This window comes from Camelus bactrianus, chromosome 4 (assembly GCF_048773025.1).
Source record: "Camelus bactrianus isolate YW-2024 breed Bactrian camel chromosome 4, ASM4877302v1, whole genome shotgun sequence".
Classification (NCBI taxonomy): Eukaryota; Metazoa; Chordata; class Mammalia; order Artiodactyla; family Camelidae; genus Camelus; species Camelus bactrianus.
Window position 1 is genome coordinate 68,576,483 of NC_133542.1, and position 19,933 is coordinate 68,596,415.

At 52.0% G+C, this 19,933-nt stretch overlaps 3 protein-coding genes across 6 annotated transcripts; 2 read left to right on the forward strand and 1 right to left on the reverse strand.

Moving 5' to 3' along the window:
- The first annotated feature begins 1,040 nt into the window (after window positions 1–1,040).
- WDR38 (WD repeat domain 38) lies at window positions 1,041–11,130 on the forward strand. 4 transcript variants are annotated; one of them, XM_045517549.2, is made up of 9 exons: window positions 1,042–1,404; window positions 1,910–2,030; window positions 3,009–3,125; window positions 3,238–3,335; window positions 3,646–3,726; window positions 3,952–4,083; window positions 4,216–4,365; window positions 4,944–4,991; window positions 10,919–11,130. In XM_045517549.2, the coding sequence occupies exons 1-9, from the start codon at window positions 1,315–1,317 to the stop codon at window positions 10,940–10,942; spliced, it is 861 nt and encodes a 286-aa protein (XP_045373505.1). In that variant the 5' UTR covers window positions 1,042–1,314; the 3' UTR covers window positions 10,943–11,130. The 4 variants fall into 4 exon arrangements, with proteins under 4 accessions (XP_074218316.1, XP_074218315.1, XP_045373505.1 ...); XM_010956149.3 differs by lacking the exon at window positions 10,919–11,130 and adding an exon at window positions 5,063–5,408 and having other exon boundaries at window positions 1,043–1,404; XM_074362215.1 differs by lacking the exon at window positions 10,919–11,130 and having other exon boundaries at window positions 1,041–1,404; window positions 4,944–5,408.
- On the reverse strand, window positions 5,409–9,799 carry RPL35 (ribosomal protein L35). The gene is made up of 4 exons (XM_010956148.3): window positions 9,649–9,799; window positions 9,114–9,250; window positions 7,837–7,918; window positions 5,409–5,591 (listed from the first exon to the last, which is right to left on the reverse strand). The coding sequence occupies exons 1-4, from the start codon at window positions 9,649–9,651 to the stop codon at window positions 5,442–5,444; spliced, it is 372 nt and encodes a 123-aa protein (XP_010954450.1). The 5' UTR covers window positions 9,652–9,799; the 3' UTR covers window positions 5,409–5,441.
- Window positions 11,131–12,463: 1,333 nt separating the features above from the next.
- On the forward strand, window positions 12,464–19,876 carry ARPC5L (actin related protein 2/3 complex subunit 5 like). The gene is made up of 4 exons (XM_010956147.3): window positions 12,464–12,768; window positions 16,862–16,934; window positions 17,926–18,102; window positions 19,315–19,876. Exons 1-4 carry the CDS (start codon window positions 12,620–12,622, stop codon window positions 19,375–19,377), a joined length of 462 nt encoding a protein of 153 aa, XP_010954449.1. The 5' UTR covers window positions 12,464–12,619; the 3' UTR covers window positions 19,378–19,876.
- The last annotated feature ends 57 nt before the right edge of the window (window positions 19,877–19,933 follow it).

Sequence of the window (19,933 nt, forward strand, 5' to 3'; positions counted from 1 at the left end):
CTCAAAGACGCCGTTGTCACTCCCTCGCCTGCCTGAATGTCTAGGACCTAAAATAGAGCAGGAACACAGCAGATCTCCGTGAGAAGAATTTCTAGCAAAGATTTCTGGGGGAGGGGTGTGAATCACCACTGGGAACCCTTGAATTTGAAGCTCCCAAAGCCCAGCTGCCCCAGCCCCACCCTCAGGGAGCCTGGAATCCACTGGACAGTGGAGGCGTACGTTGTCTCAGTCCTACCCCTGTCTCACTGTGGGGAGGGGACTGGGTCGTGGCCCCAGCTTTGCCATGAATGTGCTGGATGATTGGGCCAAATCTGCCCCCTCAGGGCCTCAGTTTCCCAGATGTACCAGGAGTCAGAGACTCATATGCTGTGAGGCCCCTGGAATTCATGGCAGGTGGTCCTAATATAGGCCCAGGGTCAGAGAGACATGGGATGAAGTCCCAGTTCCCTTCTTATTGGCTGAGTGACCTTAGGCAAGCCCCCCACCTCCTGGAGCCTCAGTTTCCTCATCTGAAAAATGGACATTGAAACCAAGTCCTGTTCTTTCTGGGTTTCAGCTTGAAGTATCCACAAAGATTTTGACAGCTCCTAGGGCCTCACTCCATCTCCTCAGACGGCACATTTTGTGCTGCTAGGAATGTTAACAAGTTACCCTACTTTTTAATGCTCTATGCTTTCTATACTGCCTCTGGCTCTCCACATCCTGGAAAGTAGAGATGAATATGGTTTCCAGCCCTCTATGCGAGTTCTTCAGCCTCAGTAGTGGCCATTCCTGTAGGAAAGAGTTCTTGGCTCCAGGGTGGGCCCTCCATGTGTCAGGCCCTGAGCTTGGCTCAAGCCTGGAGCCTGGAGTGCAGGGATGAGCTTCTCCTTTGTGTAGATGGGGAAACAGGATGGTCTCAAAGGGGTCTGTGGGCCCTTCGCAAACTGATCTGCACTATGCACGGACGGGTTCGGTGCCGCGGAAGACGGAAGCGCGGTGCGCGGGGCTAGCGTGCCCCCTAGCGGCCGTGGTGCGCGCCACCTTTCCCCGAGGACACAGCTGCCCCAAGGTTCGACAAGCAGCGGTCCGGGCAGAGAAGTCCCTTCTCGGAGCCGCCCGTGGTTTACCCTGCTGCTGCCCTACTTCTCCCGAGATGGGAACAGTCTCTCCCAGACTGTTTCTCCTCGTGGCTCTCCAGAGACCCCACAGCGGCTGCGCGCCCCGCCCCGATTGCCATGGAGACCGCTCATACACAGTCTCCCCCTTCTCCTCCACCTTGGCCTAAGTGGGGCCCGCGGGCCAGACCAGCGCCCGCCTAGGAGGGACCCCGCCATGGCGGGGGGCCGCGGGCCCATGAACAGCGAGGCCCCTGGGACGCTGGCCGTGGGGAGAGTGAAATTCTTCGACCGGCACCGCGGGGAGGTGAGGCCCTGTCGTGCTCTGCCCAGACCTTAGGCTCCTTGGCTTTCGGTCTGGAGTGGTTTCTGGTTCTATGCAGTGGAAGGTCGAGCGTTCCCTGGGATCTAGTTGCGGAATGGGCTCTAGAATTCTAAGCTCTGGTTCCAGAGAGGGCTCAAACTCAGGCTGGTTCCAGTGTTCTTTGGACTCTGATTTATGGTAGATTTTGAGCTAGTTCTGGGTTCCAGCTGCACAACGGGCTCTTGCGCCTAGAGGAGGCTCCAGCATCTGGCTTCATTGAGGGCTCTGAGCTTCCGGCTCAGGTCTTACAGGGCTGCAGAAAGGGCTCCAAGCTCTTGGCTCTACTGCAGAAGTTCCTTGGTTCTGGTTGTTGAGTGAGGCCTGAAGTCCAAGCTCCAACTCCAGGCTACTGGGGCAGTGTTTAGGGCTGGGCCCAGGAGTCGGGGGCCAGGGATGATCAGACAGATGTTTCCTGCCCTAGGACAGGACTTTCGTGCTCTCCTTTCAGGTCAACTCCTCTGCCTTCTCTCCCGATGGCCAGAGGCTGCTCACAGCCTCCGAGGACGGTTGTGTGTATGGCTGGGAGACCCAGAGCGGGCGGCTGCTGTGGAGACTGGGTGGCCATACAGGTGGGGTTTGTCAGCCTAAATGGGGAGACCAAGGCCCATGGACTTGTTCTAGCATCCTGCAGAGCCTGCCTCAGTGACCTGACTTTGAGCTGGGCATCCGAGCAAGACAGCCTAGGCAAGGCTGAGGCCAGAGGGCAAGAAGAAACAACCTGGTCCCTGGGCCTCTGATTCTCACAGACCTGGACTCAAATCCTATCACTTGAAAAAAAAATTGTTTAAAAATATACTTAATACCATCTTAACCATTTTTAAGAATACAGTTCAGTAGTGTTAAGTACGTTCACACAGCTTTGCCACTAGTTTTCAGAACTCTCTTCATCTTGCGAAACTGAAACTTTTTACCCATTGAACTAATTTCTCCCTTTCCTCACTCCCACCTCCAGCAACCACTGTTGTCACCAATTTGACTTAAGCACCTTGTGTAAGTGGAATCTTACAGTATTTTGTGAATGACTTCATTAGCATAATGTCCTTAAGTTTCATCTGTCTACCCACTTTCTAAACTGTGAACGTAGCCACATCATGTCACCTCTGAGCTTCTTTAGAATGGGGATAATAGTTGCTACTGTATAGGGTAAGAGAATGCAAGCAAAGGCACCCAGTAAGGACTCAGTAGATGTAAACTGTTATTAAGGAGACAAGAAAAAGAAATCTGGTAATTACAGGGCAGACCGTTTCATGCTATAATAGGGTAAGCCCAGGGGCAGGGGAGCTCAAAAGGGGCAGTAAACCTAGGTTGGGCTGTCAAGGAGTTTCTGGGAGGTGCTTGCATTTGATTTGAGTATTGATTTTCCAAATGGGCAAACTGGGTTGGGTGTTCCAGGCCAAGGGATGGGAGCCCAGGAATTCCCAGGTTCCCGGAGGGTGAGTTAGAAGGAAGCGAGGAGAGAGGGTATAGGACTGAATTAGGAGGAGTCAGACTGTAAAGGCCGGAGGTGGGACAGTGCCCTATTCCCTCACTATGGCTGCCTGCCCCAGGCCCCGTTAAGTTCTGCCGATTTTCCCCTGATGGCCGCCTCTTCGCCAGCACCTCTTGTGACTGTACCATCCGCCTGTGGGATGTAGCAGAAACCAAGTGTCTGCAGGTCCTAAAAGGTGAGTGGGCTGGGTGGGACTGGGAGCCAAGCATCCAAGCCTGGTATCCCTTTTGGGCTTTGCTGCGTCCTGTGCCACCTCACCCCCCCCCCCCCCGGGCTGGTTCCTGCAGGTCACCAGCGGAGTGTGGAGACTGTCAGCTTCAGCCATGACTCAAAGCAGCTGGCATCAGGTGGCTGGGACAAGACGGTGATGCTCTGGGAGGTGCAGGTATGCAGAGGAAGGCCACAGCAAGATCTGGGATTCAGAGGCAGTGTATACTTTGCACACTTGTCCCAAAAAGGGTGTTCCTTCTTCCCCACTGCCCATACCCACACCTGACATCTCACCTCCTTGCATCTGGCCAGTTACCTCCCCAAGTCTCCCCCACCCAGCTCCCGTGCCTCAAGACCTCTGCCATGAGGCTCCCCTTGCCTAGACTGCCCTCCTCTGTCATGGCCCAGGAGGCCTCCCCAAATCCTATGATCCATCTGAGACCGAGAACATGGCACTGCAGCTTCTGGGCTGTGCTCTCCTCCAGTCAGGCCAGGTGCTGCGCCACTTAGTGGGACACCGAGACTCTGTCCAGAGCAGTGACTTCGCACCCAGCTCCGACTGCCTGGTGAGACACAATCTCTGCCCAGGCCCCACCTCAGTGACCATAAGGGAATTGGGAACCCACGTCCACTTGGGGCTGAGCAGTGGTTAGAACTCCACCGGGTGACTTAGCTCTTCTGAGGGGGGTTCAGCAGGGCTGGGTGAGGTGGTACCTGCTTTCTGTACATCTGGCCAAGGAACCAGGAGGGTGAGCACAAGCCGGCTCCATGCTCATGGCAGCTATCTGCAGGCCACTGGCTCCTGGGATTCTACCATCCGAATGTGGGACCTTAGGGCCAGGACCCCAGCGTTCTTCCACCAGGAGCTGGAGGGCCACAGTGGCAACATCAGCTGTCTGTGCTACTCGGCATCTGGCCTACTGGTGAGCTGGGCTGCCCTGGGTTCCAGGATGGCCCCTTACTGCTGACTGCAAGACTCTGAGGGTCAAGGGCCATTTTGGGGGCTGAGTATGCAAGCCCCAAATCTATGGGCTTAAGAGCTGCCTGTTCTCCAGGCATCCGGCTCCTGGGACAAGACCATCCACATCTGGAAGCCCTCAACCAGAAGCCTGCTTGTCCAGCTCAAGGGCCACATCACCTGGGTGAAGAGCATAGCTTTCTCCCCTGATGGGCTGCAGCTGGCAAGTGCTGGCTACTCCCACACGGTAACCCCACCAGACCATGCCTTCCCTCCGGGCAAATTCCTACCCCTACATCCTCCCTACCAGAGCCCTCAGCACCCATGACGAGAAATATCCACATCTCTATTTGCCCTCAATAGGAGGCTGCCAAGGACAAGACCCAGATGCCAGCCACTTCTGTACTTGATGCCTGGCACTAAGGTTTGCCCTGGCCTAAGTGTTAGTGACACCAGCATTTCTATGTCTCAGCTTTAGGGGAAATTGTACTGCACTTCCTTTTTGCACCAGTGCAGCCCTTGTCAAAAATACCTCGGACAAGGAGGGTGGAGTATAGCTCAGTGGTAGAGTGCACGCCTGGCAAGCACAAGGTCCCGGGTTCAATCCCCAGTACCTCCACTGAGTAAGTAAATATATAAACCTAATTACCTCCCCCATAAAAAACAAAACAAAACAAAACAAAACAACCCACCGAAGACCAAACACTTCAAAACTCAGACCAAGAGGTTAAGATGTTGGCTGAGACTCACCCCAAGGTGATTTTGTCAAAGATGCCAGACTTGCCTATGAGGCCTCCCTACTCCTCTGCTTGTTTTAATTTCCAGGTCAAAGTATGGGACTGCAACAGCGGAAAGTGCATTGAGACCCTGAAGGTAAGACCCGTGGAAACAAGGGTGCAGTGGAAGGCCTGCACCCCCAGAGCCCAATACTGTACTTCTGGCAGGGAGTCCTGGATGTGGCCCACGCATGTGCCTTTACCCCAGATGGGAAACTCTTGGTGTCTGGAGCTGCTGATCAGTCAAGACGCCAAGCCCGCTGCAAATCACCCAGAGCTGGTTGAACATAACATCACCATATATGGCTCTCAGACCTTCCACCCCTGCCTCTCCCTATCCAGGGGACACAGGGTTTGGTGAAAGGACAGGCAGGGACTGCCATAGCCCCACACCAGGGCAGCTAACAGCGGCAGGCCAGCCTGCTGGGAATCATCAGATGCCTGGTGACCATAACCAAGCCACACCATCTGTCAAGCAGTTAGCTTAAACACCTATAAACACAAAGCAACATCAGCCAGTTTGTTTGTTTTATTGACGCTCGGATGCTCAGGCCTTGACCGCGTACTTCCGCAGTGGGTACAGCCGCTCCTTCCGCTGCTGCTTCTTGGTCTTCAGGTTCTCTTCGTGCTTGTTGAGTCGGCGGCGCATGGCACGCGTTTTCTTGGGCCGCAGATCCAGGGGTTTGTACTTCTTGCCCTGGGTGAGATGGAGCAGGGGGAACCTGAGGACCAGGGTTTGGGAACTCCTGCAGTAGCTAAGAGGTGCTGTGAAGTGACTGAGGGAAGTGTGTGTCTGGGTAGATGCAAGCATGAGGAGGTGGATGTCATCCAGCCCAGTAAGGGGCTTTGGGCACGGGACTGGAGACTGACTGTGATATTGGCAGGCCACATCCCTTCACTGCTAGCTTTAATTCACCTAAATTCAAGGTTGGGGGAGGACTGTCCCCATTTTCTTTAAGTCTATTAAGTGGGTTAACTTCTTAATTAGGTGCTCTTCTCATCTGCGGCATCAGTCATGCCCCAACCCAGCAAGGGTCATATGGCACCCACCAAGTCCTGGGGGACAATTCCTGTTATCTTGGCTTAAATTATATAAGAGTGTGTTTATGTGGGGGGGGGTCAGGGCGTGCAGCTTTAAGATGGTGCTCAATTTATCTAGAGGGGTTGCCAGGTAACTGTGGTGTTTCCTGTGATGACACCCCCACTTACATATGCAACTCAGCAAGATCTGGCGTGAACAGGGTCATCTTGCTACAAGGGACAAAGCCCCCCCACTTCACCCTACCACTCTTAGACTTTTAATAGGGCCATGGTCTCTCCATCACTGTTTCCACTCATTCCTGCCCTACCTCCTATCTGGTGAGCCAAGGCAGCTCTCATGGTATGTATCTCTTAGTCTATAAAGGGTCCCCTGGGGCCTCTTCAGCTTGAGGCCCTGTGCTGGGTGCGGCTTAGCCATAAACAAGACCCACTCCCTGCTCAGGGAGTTCCCAGCCCAGTGGGAAAGATGGACAGAAAAAAAAGTGGCATACTGGTGGGGAGGAGGGAAGAGATGAAGGAACAACATGGATGCCAGTTGAAAGGGGGAGAAACTAGAGTTGCCATAAAAGCCCCAGAGTGATAGCCAGAGAGACAGGCACAGAGCAGGCGTGTGTCAGCTAAGTGGGGTTCAGGTCACGAGCAGCCTGGGGCAGAGAAGTGCAGAAAAAGCTAAGCAGATGAGGGCAAGCTCACAGAGGGGCCAGGAAGCATAAAGTTTTTGTCCACCTACATCCCTTTTATCAGTTGGCACAGGTCAGGGCCCCCTCCATTTCAAATTTACTAAGTGACTTAGAACTCTGTATTGTCCAAGAGAGTGGCCACTAGCCACCTAAGTGGCACTTATGGCCAGAGGTTACTGTACTGGACAGCACTGACACAGAGGCAGAAACCTCACCTCTACCTGAATCTTGCCTGGCTGTTTTGGGGAATGCACTGACTGGGCCATCACGAAGACAATTTTTCTGGGCCATGACCTCGTTAAGATTCCCTCAGAACCTAATGAAAGCTTCAGACCCAATCCTCAAAAAAATGTTCCTACACACTAATGTCCAAGGGTGGCAGCATCCCCTCCCCCAGGCAGCTAGCCCAGGCACTGTGATGGTTTTCTGATGTGCCAAACACAAAACCAGTCATTCAAACACTAATTTCAGTGCCAATGTGAAATGAAACCATTTTGCAGATGTAATCAAAGCCCCCAACCAGCCAACTTTAATCAGTTAATTAACCCAAGTGATCTGGCTGGACCTGATCCAATCAGTTGAAAGGCCTCAAAGGCTGGGATGTGGCTTCCCCCAAGTCCCATACGAAGACAGCAGCTTCAAACAAGTCTTGAGTTTCAGGCTGTCCAAGATACTCTGACAACCAGGCCGCAAAATCAAACAAGCCAATTTCATGTAATAAATCAAATGCATGCACACAAACTCACTCAATCCCCTGCCCCTCAAGACATGGTTCAGACCCTAGGCCCAATCACTCCATTTACTGGAGGTGATGTGGGGCAACTTAACCGCTCTAAGCCTTGAGGTCCTCGTTTGAAAAATAAGAATACCAGATGCTTTGCAGTGACTAACACAGAGCTAGCAAGGAAATTAAAACATCTGAACAATTAATTCTCATAGACTGCCCAAACTCACTTAGCTGATGAGGTTTTATTCATAACCCAAGTCTCCAGCCTGACTCCCATCACATCTTTGATTTCTTGACAACTGTAACCCCAAAGAAATGCAGTTTGCATGCCACATGCTAGTAAGAAGGTGAACCAATCCACAAGCTGAAAAGGCTCTGGAAAGCCCAGTCCCAAGCAACCCGGCAGGACAACCTCGCAATACTGCCCCTCTGGCCAAAGGAGAGCTGGAATTTTGCTCCCTGTAGTCAAGCATCACACCCCATTCCCCACTAACCTTATAGAATTTCCTGAGGTTCTCTTTCTGAGTCTGGTTAATGACGGTGAGAACACGAGCAATGGATTTGCGTACAACTCGGCTACAAAATAGAGAGACATCAGTGAAAATGGGGAAGACACAGAGCTCTCCAACCATCTCCTTCAGAGCCTGGCCCAGATGTCACAGGGCAGGGGAGCTCTCCAACTCATCCATATTCACCCAAGAGATGCCTAACCCAACTCAGGGGGAAGGTGTTCTGGAAGCCAGAGATACGGGCATCACAGGAGTGGGGACAAGGAAGGGCTGGGAAGGGTTCATTGAGGAGTCTTAATGAGATGGGAGAGCAAACGAGGAAAGATCTTCCTGAGGGCTACAAAGAAGACCTGACCAGTGCCCATCTGAATGAGCTGAGTGGAGGAGATCTTGCTACAAACTGGACAACCAAGTTAAGCTTAGGGAGTCACAGGAGGGGCCACCTAGGAAGGAAATGAGACACCTTGAGAAACAGAATGCTGCTGGGGTTGGGGGCAGGCTTGAGGCTGAAGATAGGAACAGGCTGGGATAAGTGAATTTGTAGTTATGTTGAATGAGGCATGCTGGGGGATGGCAGTCACTCAGTAAACAGCCACCAGTTAACTTGGTCTTGAGGATTCAGCATGCAACTTGCTTATGTGTTCCCCAACTCAACCATTCTCCTCCCACCACCAAAGGAAAATTACTGGGGGCCCATTTTATGGAAAAGGAAGAAAACCTGGGTGGTAAGCGAACCTGCCCATTAGATAGGATGTGGCAGAAGTAGAATTTATGCCCAGATTGACTAACTCCAAAACTACGTTCCTTTCACAAGTCTGGATTCTTGCTCCCCTTGTATCAGTTAACTTACACTACAACTCAAGTAAGGGGGTGCAAGGGATCCCTCAACCAAGTGAGGGAGGGTGAGAAAAAAAAAATCCAGTCATGGTGGGAGGTAGAAGAAAGGGATCCAGTTAGACTTTCGAAGGCAGCATTAAACTGGGTCTTCAGGGACACCCATTTCTTTCTCCAGCCAGAGAAGCTAAAGACGGGCATTCCAGGCAAAAGGAGCGCACAAAGACAACGGGCCTCCAAGCGCCTAAGCGTCAGCAAGGGGAGTCTGGATAGACTGGTTTCGAAGGGCATTAAATTCCGACTCACTGATCCAGGGAATGGGCACTTAACGGGACCCTTCCTTAAGTCAACTTCGAAAATCCACAAATGCTCCCAATGCGTGTGTCCCCCACTCCCACAAGGCCGCAGTCTGGTCGCCCGTCACTCACATCTTGGAAAGCTTGGAAGCCGCGCCGCCTGTCACTTTAGCGACGCGCAGCTGGGAAAGCTCCACCTTCAGGTCCTCCAGTTGTTTCAGCAGCTCCTCCTTCTTCTTGCCGCGAAGGTCTCGAGCCTTAATCTTGGCCTGCGCGCAATAAAGGGTCTGGGTCCAACAGCCGGCGGGGCCACCTCTCCCTCCGCCGCTCACCAAGGCCTCCACCGATGTCACGAGCGCGCTGGAGGCCCAGCACTAAAGTGCCTTGACAGGACAATCCAGGCCCCGGCAGGCGCTCCCTCGCCCAGGCCTGCTGCGGGGCGAGGACGCCAGCCCCATTCAGCAGACAGGAAAACGAAGGCCCTGGCAGCGCGCGAGCACCTCTCCTAGCCCAGACCGGCGAGGGGAGGATGAAGGCCGGCTGGGACGGCCGCATGGCGTCCCATAGGCCAGGATGGCAGGTGGGACCTCAAGGTTCGCCCCGCGCCTCCCACCCCAGCCCCAGAGGCCCACAGCGCGCGGATGGGGCCCGATTCCCCGGCACTCACCATTGCTGTACAACCCGCTGCCGCCGCCTTCTTGGAGGAAAAGAGAAAGAGGCGGGGTTGACCTCCGCAACTACTGCCGGGTGGCGGAGGGCGTGGCCAATAGTATCGAGGCAGGGGAGCGCAGGCTCCGCCCCTACCATCCCCCTCCCCGCTGCGAGGAGCGTGGTGGTACAGCCCGAACAGTCCCGCGCTGAGGAGCCGGAGCCCCGCCCAGCAGTGTCCCAGTCTTTCTCCTGAGCGCTCGAGATTACTTAGGTTTGGTCTAATGCCTTCAGCAGCGTATTGGGGAAACTGAGTCCCTGGAGGCAGTTTACCGCAGTTGGCATAGTAAGGACTAGGATTCGTTCATTCATTTATTCGTTTATTCATTCATTAATTCATTCGGTAAACATTTGCAGGTCGGCCAGTCTGCTACTCTGAGATGCGTACGGGTGTTCTGGGGTACAGGGGATGAAGGATGAGGGTTTTCAAAGATTAATTAACATGGCCCCTGCCTTGGAGGAATTTAAAGGCCAAGGGGGGCGGGAGGGGCGGAGTCAGACAGCTATAATCCAACTACATAAATTATTCTAGAGGAGGCAGCATGTAGTAGGGAAAAGAGTATTCATGGCCTTTTTTTAGTGAACCTGACCCAGTTTCAAATTCTTACTGTTTTGCTTGGTGCTAGTTGAGACTCTTGGCAAATCTCCCCTGAGTCTGTTTTCTCTCCTGTGAAATGGGGGTATTTATGAGGATCAGGAAGATAACATGTAAAACTGTTAGCACAAGACCTGATGCATAACAATCGCTCAAAATATCATTGATATTAATGATCCCAGATGGATGAACACTTCAGTTGACCCTGAAAGTTAAAGGGAGGATTCACATGGCATGGAAAGAGCTCAGGCTGACTGGACAGTTTAATTGTTGCCCCAATCAGCAAGTATGAATCAGTGCTCTAGTGTCACCCCATTGCCATTAATGAAGACACACCCACACCTCTTAGGGCTCTAGTTAAAGCCAGGTTGCCCCCTTGTTGTTGTCAGATCTCACCTCCAGGGAGCCTTCTCCCACTCTCTCATGAAGTTGTTAATGGACCTCAACCTTAGAATAAAATTGGGACACAACCTCCGCTTGTGTCCAAAGTCTTCTGTGCAATCCTTTCTTTAGCCCCAAACATACTGAATTAAAATGAAGTTTATGTGTCTATCTATCTCTACAGCCAGCCTGGAAGTTCCTGGGGGGTGGCAGAACCATGGCTGACACCTGGTTTGGTTTTTCTTGTCTCCAGGCCCAGCACCTCAATCCTTGTTGAATGAATTGAAGAGACTTATCCCAGATCACAGTGAAGCAGGCTTCCAGGAAATGGAGGGAGATGGGGAAGAGACGGCAGAGGGCAATCTTGGCAGAGATTAATCTTAAATGGAAGTTGAATGGTGCACAGGGACTTGTCTGTCGTATTTTCCAAATGCTTATAGCTCTATTAAAGGTAATGATTATACACATCTTTTCTAAACTTGAAGTCATCTATGGCTCCCCTGTTTCTCTTACATGACACATCCAATATACCCCTAAATTCTGCAGCGTCTATCTTCAGAATACCTAACTTCTTCCCACCACTCATTGGCACCTGCCTGGCTTGAGCTACCATGCCGGTCACTTGGACACTTGGCATCACCTCTTAAGTCACCTCTCTACTTTGGTTCTTGCTCCCAGGTATTCTCAATGAGACTTATTCAGTACCTATTTCCCTCTGTAAGAGTCTATCTCTAACACCCAAAATTAGGTAGCATCCTAGTCTGGCAATATTTTTTTAAAAATCTGTAGATACAGGTCAATGAGAAGTATTTGAAGCAATGAAAACAAGTCACATTTCACTGACTACTGGTCTTTATTAAAGAGTACTATTACATGAAAACAAAAATACAGTGCAGTCTAAGGCGAAGGCCTTAACAGAACCCCTCAAGCAACAGCCCAGACACCTAATCTTGGCACCACAAAGTAATCCTTAACTCTGCTCTACCTCCTTCCACCCCCATTTTAGACTCTGGGGATTCGCTTCTTACCAGGGTATGATTCTCCAGCCAGGCACGACTTCTCAGCCCCCAGGACCTCGCTCTTCCTGCCTCGGATAGTGGGCATAAAGTCATCTTCCTATCCCCGCCCCTCACCCACCCGGCCAACGTGACTGTTACAGACTCGAGGCCGTGGAACACTCAAGTCCAAAAGTCTTCCTTGTCTTGTCAGCACCCTGGATACACTTTAAACGTCTTTAAAGTCTTCCAGTCCATTAACAATAAGGTCACTACAACAGTAAGGCAGAGGCAACCATCTCCTCTGAGCTCAGTGTAGTGGCGTCCAAGACTTCTAAAATCCAAAATTCTGCATTCTTGGAGGCTCTCCCACCCCTCATCAATCTCTGGGGCGTAAGAACTACTGCTTATCCCTCAGGCTTCAGCTCGAATGTTTCTTCTCCAAGAAACCTGCCCGACACTAGACAGACAGAGCCGGGCGCCTTCTACTGGGGGCCCCGTGCCCCCTCTCTCTGGGCAGTGATGACACCCAGAGACCGCGACTGTGCCCGCCCTGGACCCTTTCAGAGCCAGGGGCTCCTCCGGTGCAGGAGGGAAGCCGAAGAAGAGCGCAGTTATGGCGTCCACTTTGCTGGGCCCGCGCGGGAACTGACCGTCCGCACCTCAGACGTAAAGATTTAGGCTCCACGAAGACGAGCCCAGCAGCGGCCACAGACACAACTTCAACGCCAATTCCCGGACGATTCCAGCTGCGCCCCGCCAGGCTTCGCCCCTCCCTCCCACCGGAACTTCCGGTTCCGGCCTGAACCGGAAGTGGGCGGGCGGCGGCTGCGCGCGGAGGAGGTGGAGGTGGTGCCGGGCGGCCGCTTCCCGCCCCCGAGCCCGAGCCGGTTCCGAGCGGAGTGGAGTGGAGGTCTACCCCGGAGCGGAGTCGGCTGAGCCGGCGCCGATCCCCCACCATGGCCCGGAACACTCTGTCCTCGCGCTTCCGTCGGGTGGACATCGACGAGTTTGACGAGAACAAATTCGTGGACGAGCAGGAGGAGGCGGCGGCGGCGGCGGCTGAGCCAGGCCCGGACCCTAGCGAGGTGGACGGGCTCCTACGGCAATATCCTTCCCCAGCGCGGTGGCCTGGGCTCCCCTTTGGCCCGGCCTTCCCATTTTCCTCATCCCCGGCTCTGGCCCCTCAGGCCATCCTCCCCACTCTCTCTCTCGGCCCTTTCCGGTCAGTCTCCCAACTCCCGATCCGACTCCCGTCGGGCCAGGCATCCCCCCTTCCCTCTGACACGGGCTCCTTACTCTCGCTTGGCCCCAGCCCCCGGAGCCTGCCTCAGTAGCGGGGCCCCGACGCAGCCCCTGGATCTTGGTGGGCCGGTTTGCTCGGCAGCCCCAAGAGCATGCCGGACGCACGTCCGGCCCCGCAGGCCCCTCTCCTCCGCGAGGCCTGTCCTCTTTCCTCTCCTTTGCCTCCTCATTCCCTCAGGCTGTCCCTTCCTTGGGCGCCCCATCACTCCCATGCAGGAAACTGGGCCCTTCTCGGGCTAGATCTGCGGGAGGGGCCCAGGTGAGCCACCGCTGAGTAATTGAGCGGCCAGGGCGGCTCCCGGGCACACTCCTCTCGGTGTGGATTGCAGCATCACAGGAAGATAGGTGGGTGGATGGCTGCGGGGAAGAAAGGACCCACGGGGACCGAAGGCTGCAGCCTTAGTCCAGCTCAGGTCTGAGATTGCACCTCCCACCCCAGAATCATTCTGACCCTCCAGCTTAATGCCACTCTTCCTCACCTGTTCTTAGGTTCCTATGACCATTGGGCTTTGGACATTCATGGTTTCACCCATGTTCAACAAGTGAGCTTTGGCTCCCTCCCCCCCGCCCCCAGTAGCCTTCTTGTGCAGAAAACAGTGGAAAAAAACTACCAGTTTAGAGCTAAGAAAAACCAGACAGCATAAAGTGATGTAAAAGTAGAGCCCCACGACTGGAAATGACTGTTCTGTGGTCACAGAAAACAAGCATTTAGAAAACAAGATTAAAAATAGAGCTGGTTGTCACAGCCTCCTTGGTCCCTTAACAGTCTGAGCACAGGAAACTGACTTATTCTCACAGGAAGGATTTTTCTTTATTCAAATGGTATTACAGGAAGTGCCTGCCCCTTCCCCCTCACTTGCCAGGGCAGGGTTGGAAGCTCATGCTGTACTGTATATAAATCAGATTCTGGGTGTTTAATCAGTTGACTCAGCTTGGGAATTCAGGCCCATAGACTGCCTTTCAGAGGAGCCCTGCAGTGTTCCTCCAGTGTGCCTTTGAGACATAAACCTTCAGATTTTCTTTATTGAAAAGAAATGTGTTTTGAAAGGTGGATATTCAAACTTGTATTTCCTGCCCCATCAGGATCACCTTGCTTACCCCATTAGTGAAATGGAATCATAGATGAGTCCCCATGAAGGAACTTTTAACTCTGCAGCCAGGACAGAACTTAGCTCACGGGCAGGCATTGCCAAAAGGGCCCCAGAGTCAGGCCTGTGGTCCAGACCATCCACAGAGCAGGAGGACAGGGTCTGGTTATCTACTGTCTTAATCTTGGTGCTGCAGGGACTTGTTGAAAGTCATCTCTTGGTAGCTCCTGACATGCTAAGTTTCTTGAGGCTGCTTGGAGGCCTAGGCTTAGCATATCCGGGGATGGTTCTTTCTCCACTAATGGCAGTATCAGAAACCTTGTTACCATGGAGAGTGTACCTCTTGGGATGGGGGAAAGGGAGGTTAACAGATGAGAACTGAAATCCTGGCAAATGTGGGGCCAAGGGAGGGAGGAGGAAGGAACTAATATTTGCCGAGTCCCTGCCGTGTGCCAGCTGTTGGAGTTACATTGGATTATTGAATTCAAACTATAGGACAGGCTTGTAGGAGTCTTAGGACATAGGTTAGGGGAGTAGGGATAGGGGTTGATTGATGGAAGTTGGGGAATGTAGGTAGTAGGCCTGTCCTAGTGCTGGTGGGAGAGCACACAGATGAAATAGAACATGGGCTGTGCATCCACACACCCACCTCTGTCATGCTGTAGCTGTATGACTTTGAGTAGGTCACATACTTTCTCTGAATTGCAGCATCCTCCTCTGTTAAAAGGAGAAGAAACAGGCTGGGCTTACAGGTTCCGTGGGAGCATCACTGGACAACATCCCAGAAGGCTTCAGCACAGTACTGGACACACACAAGTGTCCGGATATGCACCTTGGGTCTGTGGGTGGAGTGGCAGCAGGGGATGGTAGAAAGAGCTTGGCTTTGGAGTCTGGCATACTTGTATTGGAAGGCCAGCTGGAGAGGTTAGCTTTGTGACCTTGGACAGGTCATTTTCCTTCTCTGAGCCTCAAAGTCATTACCTGTAAAATCTGAATAACGATTCTTGTCACAAGGAGCAGTTAGCAGTAATGAGATGACTTGTAAAAACGCCTAGCTAGACACAGGATCTGAGACCCTGTAGGAATTTTAAAGTATTAATTTCTTTTCTTCCTTGCTGAAGCACCTTCTCGTCCTCTGGAGTGGAGATCTGTCCAGAGCAGTGTTTTTCAGTGATTTTGCACTCTCTCCTCCCGCGAGGAAATTTGTTTTTGTTTGGAAATACTTGACTGTCGTAACTTGGGACGTTTTACTGGGATCTAGTGCATAGTGGCCAGGGATGCTGCTAAAAATTGTACAATGCACAGGATAGACCCTACATCAGTCATCTGGTCTAAAATGTCGTTAGTGCTGCAGTTGAAAAACCCTGATCTAGAGGAGACTAGGATTCCCCAGCTTCCACAGACTGTGGGAAGGGATTAAAGCCAGCTGAGTACAGAGGCCAGCTTGATAGATGGTATGCCCCTCCCTGTTCCCCAGATCTCCAGGCTGCTGAAGGTCCCCATCCCATCAGCACCTATAGTGAATGCTTGGTTGATGGATACAGAGAGGTTGAAATAGTAACTCTTTTTCCTCCTGTGGACTAGTTATTCTGCCTTCACCCCTTCATCTTCTGAAGCGTTTTGTTTCCCAGCCATGCTGGTTAGTGAAGAGTGCCAGCTTTAGCCTCTGGGACTCTGCTTATTGCTCTGGGATGCCAGATTAGAAGAGAGTTCTGAGGTAGAAGTTATCAGTGACTAATATCATATAGCCCTCCCCTGGCTGGGAACAAGGAATTCCAAAGCTGACAGATTCAGGAGGTGGGGGAGTGGGCTGCCTCTCAAATTGGAAGGTGGATCTGAGCCCAGCAGGGGCCAAGGAGCTCTGCAGGGGTGGCTCCCTGGGTGTTGTGGGTCCAGCTCAGTCAAGATGGAGGGCACACTAGAGAAGGCTGGGGCCTCGGCTTTACTCAGGAGGCTCTTTTCACATGTGGGTATTGCTGTGTGAACAGGAGTAGAGACCCGATTGGGCAGAAGCCATTTCTTGTTCTATTTTTGAAGCTTTTTGGCTGAAGCCAGTGTTTCAGATGAGGAAATGAAAGTGAGCTGATGTAATTCAGTTTAAAATAGGTGTCACCTTTGGGGACCTAACCCAGATTGTAATTTTCTTTTGAGTGCTGGGTATTCAGAGCTCAGCAAAGAATATGTCAGGACTCCAGCTAAGGTTTGGTTAATGGGGGCGGGGGAGGATTGGTTCATTATGTTGGCAAAAAGTTCTTTCAGATGATTTAATTTCCCTCAGTTGGGACCTCACCCACCTGGGTAGGTCTTGGAAGATAAAAGTTTTAGCACATCTTAATTTCTTAATAGTTTAGTTGATACAAAACATTGGATTAAAAGTTAGGAGACCTCTGTTTGTGCCTTTGCTCTTCCTTTTTGAGAATGAGAAGGTGAGAATGGTAACCTCACATGGTGGATGTAGGGCAGATAAACCGTGCCTGGTGCCAAGCAGGTGCAAACCAGCTCAAGTCAGATTTTGCTGCAGGTTACCCTGTGAGGGCAGTTGTGAGGGAGGGAGTGTGTGTCCAAACTTGCTTTGACAGGAAAGATTTAGGGGGTGGCAGAAGGAGGGCTTGCAGGGTTGGCAGAGATGCCCTCTCTACCCTCCGTGTGGCTCAGAGCTGCAGGCTGCGCCCGGAAAGTGCAGTGGGAGGTGGGTGGATGTGGGTAAGATGCCATTTGACTCACCTCTTCTTGAGCTCTTTTAGAAATGAGTTCATTGATAAAAGCACAAACACGCTAGAGCCCAGTCCTTAACTGGTGGTGATGCACAGGGGACATGCTTCGGGCGTTTCATGCAGCCTTGCGGAACTCTCCCGTCAACACCAAGAATCAAGCCGTGAAGGTAAAGAGGGTCAAGCTGCAGCTCTTCTGGGTGGTGTTGGGACCAGGACTGTGATTGTCCAGCGTGAGCTCCCTGGGGCTTTGGACAGTGTCTGTTTCATCTCTGCATCAGTGAGTATGTACCAAGGTAGTGAGTTGGCACTGGGCAGTGTTTCCCCGATGCCTCCTGGCGTTCCTGACACCAAAGTTGCCAGTGTTCATAGTAAAACCTCCCAAGGAAACGCTCACTTCTCCCCAGGGACTCATGGGGTGAGAAGTCAGTCCAGACCTTCCTGATGAACAAAACTATAAATGAATTTGCCTTGTGGGACTAAGCAGTGGTTATGCTTTTATAAGCTATTGAATAGGCTTCATTTGCTTAAGGATTTTTGCTTTATGATTTCCTGCCTTTTAAAAACTAGGTGAGAAGATACAGTTGTGCTGACTACATCACTTAGATTGTCTAAAACCTCATTGCTGAGGCTGTCTAAAATTTGGTCCTGGGAAAGGGGTCTCTTTGGAGCTGGGGTTTTGCCATCTTGTGGTGGAATCTTGGTATAATCAGTGGCTGCACCTCTCCAACGTGGAGGGGAACGGCTCCTTTGTTTCACTGGGACTGAATGCAGAGGGAAGCTGCAGCCAGGTAAACCTGGTTTTTTTTGTTGTTGTTTTTTTAATTTCTTTTAAATGGATCTCCATAGTTATGATTCTGACGGTTTGAGGCCTTGCTGGTGTCACCAAAAATAGTGATGCTGCTTCCCAGTAAACCACTTGTTTTCCCCCAAATAAGTGGAATAAATGATTGGCTTTGAATACTTTGGGGTACTTTGAAACTTAAGTCAATAAAAGAATTTCAGCCCACTTACTTTTGTAACCACCCCAGGTGAGTTAGAGATTGCGCATTGTTCTAAGAGCTATGACACCTTGGTTTGGTGTTTGGAGCCTGCAGTGTTGGGTGTGGATATTTGTGGGCCATGGCTCTGGGCCTCACTCCCTTTCTCTTTCCTCTGTAGGAACGGGCCCAGGGCGTGGTGCTGAAAGTGCTTACAAATTTTAAGAGCAGTGAAATTGAGCAGGCTGTGCAGTCACTGGACAGAAATGGTGTTGACTTGCTAATGAAGTACATTTATAAAGGGTTTGAGAAGCCTACAGAAAATAGCAGCGCAGTGTTACTCCAGTGGCATGAAAAGGTATGTGAATACATTGCCCACTCAGGCAGCTCACTGACTCACCCCAACCCCAGGGTCCAAATCAGCGGGCCAGATTATCCAAAACAAACAGGACAGCCTGGTAGGCATGTGGGAATAAGGGGCCACGCCTCAAGCAACCTGGGACATCTGAGCACTTAACTCTCCCAAGGAAGCACCTGGTAGGGATCCGCTGTCTCTGATAATTGCCGTTGCTTTCGCTGCTGGTTTATGCCAGGCAGGCAGCGGGGTAGGTGATTTGGCGTGGTAAGATGGGGAGTGCAGGTGGGAGGTGGGCGGGCTTGCTGGCGGCTGGGGCTTTGTAATACTGTGTGTGTGCGCTGGTGGAGGTGGTGGTTGTGGGTGTTGGGAATGCAGGCTGAGCCCTCCACTTAGCTCTAAGGGCTTCCTGCTCCAGCCTCAGCCTCACCAGGCCAAGAGGGGACAGCGGCAGAAAACTTGGCAGTCACTTAGTAGGGCCTTTATTCACCTGAAGCAGGAAAAGCTGTGCCTGTCCTTTACTTCGGTTGGTACAAGAGCAAGGCCTTTTGTCAAGCCTATGTCCTGCCTGTGTGCCATTGTGTCCCCCCCTCCCCCGTAGAGCTACAGGAAGCATGCCCATCATTGAAGGAGACCAGACTAGTACTAACTCTCAATGTCCGTCCCCGAAAAGCTCTGTTAAGTTGTAAGGGAGTGGCCCTTCCTGAGGGGTCAGGCACTTTGAGCCTTGGGGCTGGGCTGGGCTGGGCTGGGCTGGGCTGGTTTTGCTGGTGGGTCTCCTCTGCTCACTCGGCTGGAAGGTGAATTCCTGGGCTTAGTGGGTGGGGGTGGCTGTGGTGCTCAGGGCAACTGAGCCAGCCCTCTGCATAGTATGGAGGCCAGGCCTTCTGGCCCCTTTAAGGCAGCTTGGTACTTGGCCCTATTAGGATTTCAGCTCTGATGGGCTAGTGTCTGCTTAAGTGCCTGCAGGCTGGACAGGATGAGCTTGTCAAAGGGAAACTGGGGGGACCCTGTTCTCAAGCCCAGTTTTGCTTGGTTCCAGGACAGGGCTCCGTCCCTAGAATGTGAGCCCTGGTGGCACCTCCTAACTCTCGCAGGAATCCTTTTTCAGAGGATCTGTGATGTGGTCAGGAGTGCATGGTCTTCCGTGGCAAGCTAGGCTCCCCTTGGCCAACCAAGTTTCAGCTGACACCTTTCTTTTTCCTGCCCCCACAGGCATTAGCAGTAGGAGGACTAGGCTCCATTATAAGAGTTCTTACAGCAAGAAAGACTGTTTAAAAAAAAAAAAAGACTCATGTAACCTTGAGAAGAATTTTGGATGCACAGGCTGGTGAAGAAGGGATTGACAATGGACCATCTTCCTAGGAACTCCCAACTAAACTATTTCAGGACATGCATCCGCTGAAGTGTATTTTATTTTCAAGGTGGAGGGAGAAGTCGTCTTACTGTTTCCTAAACCCTTTGCAGGATCTGATAGTCTTTGCCTTTGTCCACGAGTAATGCAGTACTGACATTGTGACTGTCCACCAGAGTGGCTGGCCCGCGTTGGCCAGGTGTACCTGTGTGCACTGCCTGTTTAAAATGGGGAGGGATGATTTGGGCAGGTGCAGATCCAAGGGCTGTGTTAAAAAGAAAGCTTGTTTTTTTTTTGAAGTGGAAAACCCCCGAGGGTTTGTACAGACATCACAGACGTCCCATGCTCCCAGAGAAGGCGGGCTCTCTTGGGTTCATTGTAAAGTGCCTGCTGCATCAATAAAGCTCTTGGCTTATTAGTATACACCTTGCAGTGTGTTTTGTGTATGTAAGGAAAGTGGGATGGTAGTGAGCGAGAGGT

What these genes read in the sequence shown, in the direction of transcription:
- WDR38 (XM_074362215.1), top strand. Translation starts at nt 1,315, where the DNA reads ATGGCGGGGGGCCGCGGGCCCATGAACAGCGAGGCCCCTGGGACGCTG. An exon ending in CACCCAGCTCCGACTGCCTG is followed by an intron (nt 3,727 to 3,951) that starts GTGAGACACAAT and finishes AGCTATCTGCAG; the next exon opens with GCCACTGGCTCCTGGGATTC. An exon ending in GTGCTGGCTACTCCCACACG is followed by an intron (nt 4,366 to 4,943) that starts GTAACCCCACCA and finishes TTTAATTTCCAG; the next exon opens with GTCAAAGTATGGGACTGCAA.
- ARPC5L (XM_010956147.3), top strand. Translation starts at nt 12,620, where the DNA reads ATGGCCCGGAACACTCTGTCCTCGCGCTTCCGTCGGGTGGACATCGAC. An exon ending in GTGGACGGGCTCCTACGGCA is followed by an intron (nt 12,769 to 16,861) that starts ATATCCTTCCCC and finishes GTGGTGATGCAC; the next exon opens with AGGGGACATGCTTCGGGCGT. An exon ending in TACTCCAGTGGCATGAAAAG is followed by an intron (nt 18,103 to 19,314) that starts GTATGTGAATAC and finishes CTGCCCCCACAG; the next exon opens with GCATTAGCAGTAGGAGGACT.
- RPL35 (XM_010956148.3), bottom strand. An exon ending in GCTTCCAAGCTTTCCAAGAT is followed by an intron (nt 7,919 to 9,113) that starts GTGAGTGACGGG and finishes TCTATTTTGTAG; the next exon opens with CCGAGTTGTACGCAAATCCA. An exon ending in ACCTCAGGAAATTCTATAAG is followed by an intron (nt 5,592 to 7,836) that starts GTTAGTGGGGAA and finishes CATCTCACCCAG; the next exon opens with GGCAAGAAGTACAAACCCCT.